This window comes from Miscanthus floridulus, chromosome 17, assembly GCF_019320115.1.
Source record: "Miscanthus floridulus cultivar M001 chromosome 17, ASM1932011v1, whole genome shotgun sequence".
Classification (NCBI taxonomy): Eukaryota; Viridiplantae; Streptophyta; class Magnoliopsida; order Poales; family Poaceae; genus Miscanthus; species Miscanthus floridulus.
In genome coordinates, this window is record NC_089596.1 from 52,349,625 (window position 1) to 52,353,602 (window position 3,978).

Genomic DNA, 3,978 nt, shown 5'->3' on the forward strand with positions numbered 1-3,978 from the left:
AAGAAAAAAGAAGGGTTAAGTTGATGCTATTTACTCTCATCATTTCCATTGTTTGCTACTGTCCGGTGACAACATTTGTGTCTAGGCTCGCGTCTCTAGCACGGGTTAGCCTAGGACCAGCACGATACTATCTTTGAACACTTATTCAACTTGCATTGACTAACGTGGTTCCAGCTGTACCTTGATTTTTTTAAGCCACCTACAGCTCCACAAATTATCTACAACATCACAGGGTTCTACTTGCTACTACTTGTGTTGTTCTTGTTGTCGCCAACACCATCTGCATAGCAAGGTAAGGACATGTAAGAACTCGGTTGCACATGCTGAGAGAATGAAAATTGTTGCCACCTAATTCAGTTAGTTGGTAGGACATATTTTCTTGTGATTCCCTTGCTACATACTAACCATGGCAGGAGAAGGTGAAAGGACCCCTCCACAATCACCTCGATCAAAAGCCTTGCTGCAACACTTTGAACGCAAAGTGAGGCTCCATGCTAAACACCTTGATGAGGATGTTCGTGTCACCAATGAGCGCCTTGGTCAATTGGAGACGGCTCAGATTGAGACCAACACCAAGTTGGCTTCCTTGGAAGGCACTCTTGGTTCTGTTAATACATCTCTTGTAGGTGTCTTGGAGCGATTGGAGAGGATGGAACAGAATCGCTGTGATGGTTTCAAACGACGCAATCACAACAACAACAACACCATGGGCAGTGCTGCTGGTCATGATGAAGAAGAATATACAGCGGACACTGAGCTTGATGAGGAGCTGAATGGTCATCGACGCATCGAACAACATCGCCACCGCCATGAGACAGGTCCTCGCCGACCACGGCAAGAGGTACGTGCCGATGACTCATTTGGCAAGATTAAATTCACCATACCTGCTTTTGATGGGAGGTATAATCCTGATATGTACCTTAGTTGGGAATTAGCTGTTGATCAGAAATTAACTTGCCATGATTTCCCTGAGGACAAACGTGTTAGGGCTGCAACTAGTGAGTTTACTGACTTTGCCTCTGTTTGGTGGTCTGAATACCATCGTAAGAACCCAAATAACACACCAACTTGGGATGCTTTGAAACGGGTCATGCGGGCCAGATTTGTTCCTTCTTATTATGCCCGTGATCTTTTACATAAGTTGCAACAATTGAGGCAAGGATCCAAATCTGTAGAAGAGTACTATCAAGAGCTACAAATGGGTATGCTTCGTTGCGGGCTAGAGGAAAATGAGGATGGTGCCATAGCTAGATTTATGGGTGGGCTGAACCGGGAGATTCAGGACATTCTAGCTTATAAGGAATATAATTATGTCAATCGTTTATTTCACCTTGCTTGTAAAGCTGAACGAGAAGTGCAGGGACGACGAGCTAGCATGAGGGCTAACATTCCTGCAGGTCGTGCTAGCCCATGGACACTCTCCAATGCTGCTGCACCGTCAACGCGTGCACCCCCACAATCTTCCTCGACCATCAAGCCACGCTCCTCTACAACAAATTCTGTACCATGCCCAAGTGAACCAACTAGAGGAGCAACGGCTACATCTGCCAAGAGTTCATCCTCGGTGGTATCCACGGGGAGAACAAGGGATATTCAGTGCCTACGCTGCAAAGGATATGGCCACGTACGCAAGGACTGCCCAAGCACACGTGTGATGGTTGTGCGAGCTGATGGGGGGTATTCTTCTGCTAGTGATTTTGATGAAGAAACATATGCTTTGCTTGCTGCTAACAATGTAGCGAAAGGAGATGATTTCCAACAAGACGAAGAGCACATTGGGGCTGAAGCTGCTGAGCACTATGAGAGCCTCGTGGTGCAGCGGGTGCTAAGTGCCCAAATGGAGAGGGCTGAACAAAATCAGCGCCACACTTTGTTTCAAACCAAGTGTGTGATCAAGGAACGCTCTTGCTGTGTGATCATAGATGGAGGAAGCTGCAACAACTTGGCAAGTGCTGAAATGGTGGAGAAGCTTTCATTGAGCACAAAACCACACCCGCAGCCTTACTACATTCAGTGGCTTAACAGCAGCGGCAAGGTGAAGGTAACCCGATTGGTAAGGGTAGAGTTTGCCATTGGTTCTTATCATGATTCCATTGACTGCGATGTTGTGCCTATGCAAGCATGCTCTATGTTGTTAGGTAGACCATGGCAGTTTGATAAAGATTCCTTGCACTCTGGTAAAACAAATCAATACTCTTTTGTGCAAAATGACAAGAAGATTGTGTTGCACCCCATGTCCCCTGAGTCTATTCTAAGAGATGAACTTGCTAGATCTAGCAAACTTAAGAATCAGGCTGTTGCTAGTGAAAATCAGATTGTCGCTAATGAACTTGAGAAACATAAGAAGAAGTCTAGCAAATCTGTTCATCATAATAAAAATGAGATCAAGCTGAAAGGCTCTTGTTACTTTGCCACCAAATCTAATTTGGATGAGATTGATGCTAGTACTACTGTTTGCTATGCTTTGGTTTGCAAAGAAACTTTATTTTCACTCGAAGATACATCTATTTCTTTGCCTCCTGCTGTCACTAATCTTTTGCAGGAGTATGCCGATGTTTTTCCAAAGGAGGTACCACCGGGGCTGCCACCAATTCGAGGGATTGAACACCAGATTGACCTCATCCCTGGGGCTTCCTTGCCTAATCGTGCGCCGTATAGGACCAACCCAGATGAGACAAAAGAGATTCAGAGACAAGTACAAGAATTGCTCAACAAAGGTTATGTGCGTGAGTCTCTTAGCCCTTGTGCCGTTCCCGTGCTTTTAGTTCCTAAGAAGGATGGATCATGGCGCATGTGTGTTGATTGTAGAGCGATAAACAACATCACAATCAGATATCGTCATCCTATTCCAAGGTTAGATGATATGCTTGATGAATTGAGTGGCTCAATTGTGTTCTCTAAAATTGATTTGCGTAGTGGTTACCACCAGATTCGTATAAAGCTAGGAGATGAATGGAAAACAGCGTTTAAAACTAAGTTTGGTTTATATGAATGGCTTGTCATGCCCTTTGGATTGACTAATGCACCCAGCACTTTCATGAGATTAATGAATGAGGTTTTACGCTCTTTTATTGGCAGATTTGTAGTGGTATACTTTGATGACATCTTGATATATAGTAGATCATTAGAGGAACATCTTGATCATTTGCGTGCCGTTTTCAATGCTCTACGGGATGCACACTTGTTTGGCAATCTTGAGAAGTGCACCTTTTGCACAGATCGAGTCTCTTTTCTTGGATATGTTGTGACACCGCAGGGAATCGAAGTTGATCAAGCCAAGGTTGAGGCCATACACAGCTGGCCTGTTCCCTGCACGGTCACACAAGTGCGGAGTTTTCTAGGACTTGCTGGTTTCTACCGTCGATTTCTGAAGGACTTCAGCACCATTGCAGCCCCGCTGCATGAACTCACCAAGAAGGGTGCAACCTTCACTTGGGCTGCAGCCCAACAGGATGCTTTCAACACGCTCAAAGATAAGTTAACTCATGCACCATTACTCCAACTTCCTGATTTCAACAAAACCTTTGAGCTTGAATGTGATGCTAGTGGAATTGGGTTGGGTGGTGTGCTGTTACAAGAGGGAAAACCTGTGGCGTATTTCAGTGAAAAGTTGAGTGGCCCTAGTTTGAACTATTCTACTTATGATAAGGAATTGCTTGCTCTAGTTCGGACTTTGGAAACATGGCAGCATTATTTGTGGCCCAAAGAGTTTGTCATACATTCTGATCATGAATCATTGAAACACATCCGTAGTCAAGCAAAACTGAACCGTAGACATGCCAAGTGGGTTGAATTCATCGAGTCCTTTCCTTATGTCATCAAACACAAAAAGGGGAAGGAAAATATAATTGCTGATGCTTTGTCTAGACGTTACAACATGCTTTCACAACTTGACTTTAAAATCTTTGGTTTGGAAACTATTAAGGAACAATATGCACATGACAATGATTTCAAAGATGTATTGCTGAATTGCCAAGA

General features: G+C 44.2%; 1 protein-coding gene across 1 annotated transcript; it reads left to right on the top strand.

Moving 5' to 3' along the window:
• Positions 1-1,084: 1,084 nt before the first annotated feature.
• Positions 1,085-2,383, top strand: LOC136516703 (uncharacterized; the record flags this gene model as incomplete). Its single annotated transcript, XM_066510188.1, has 1 exon — positions 1,085-2,383. A coding segment is annotated over one exon (1,299 nt), but the record flags the coding sequence as incomplete, so codon positions are not given.
• Positions 2,384-3,978: the final 1,595 nt, after the last annotated feature.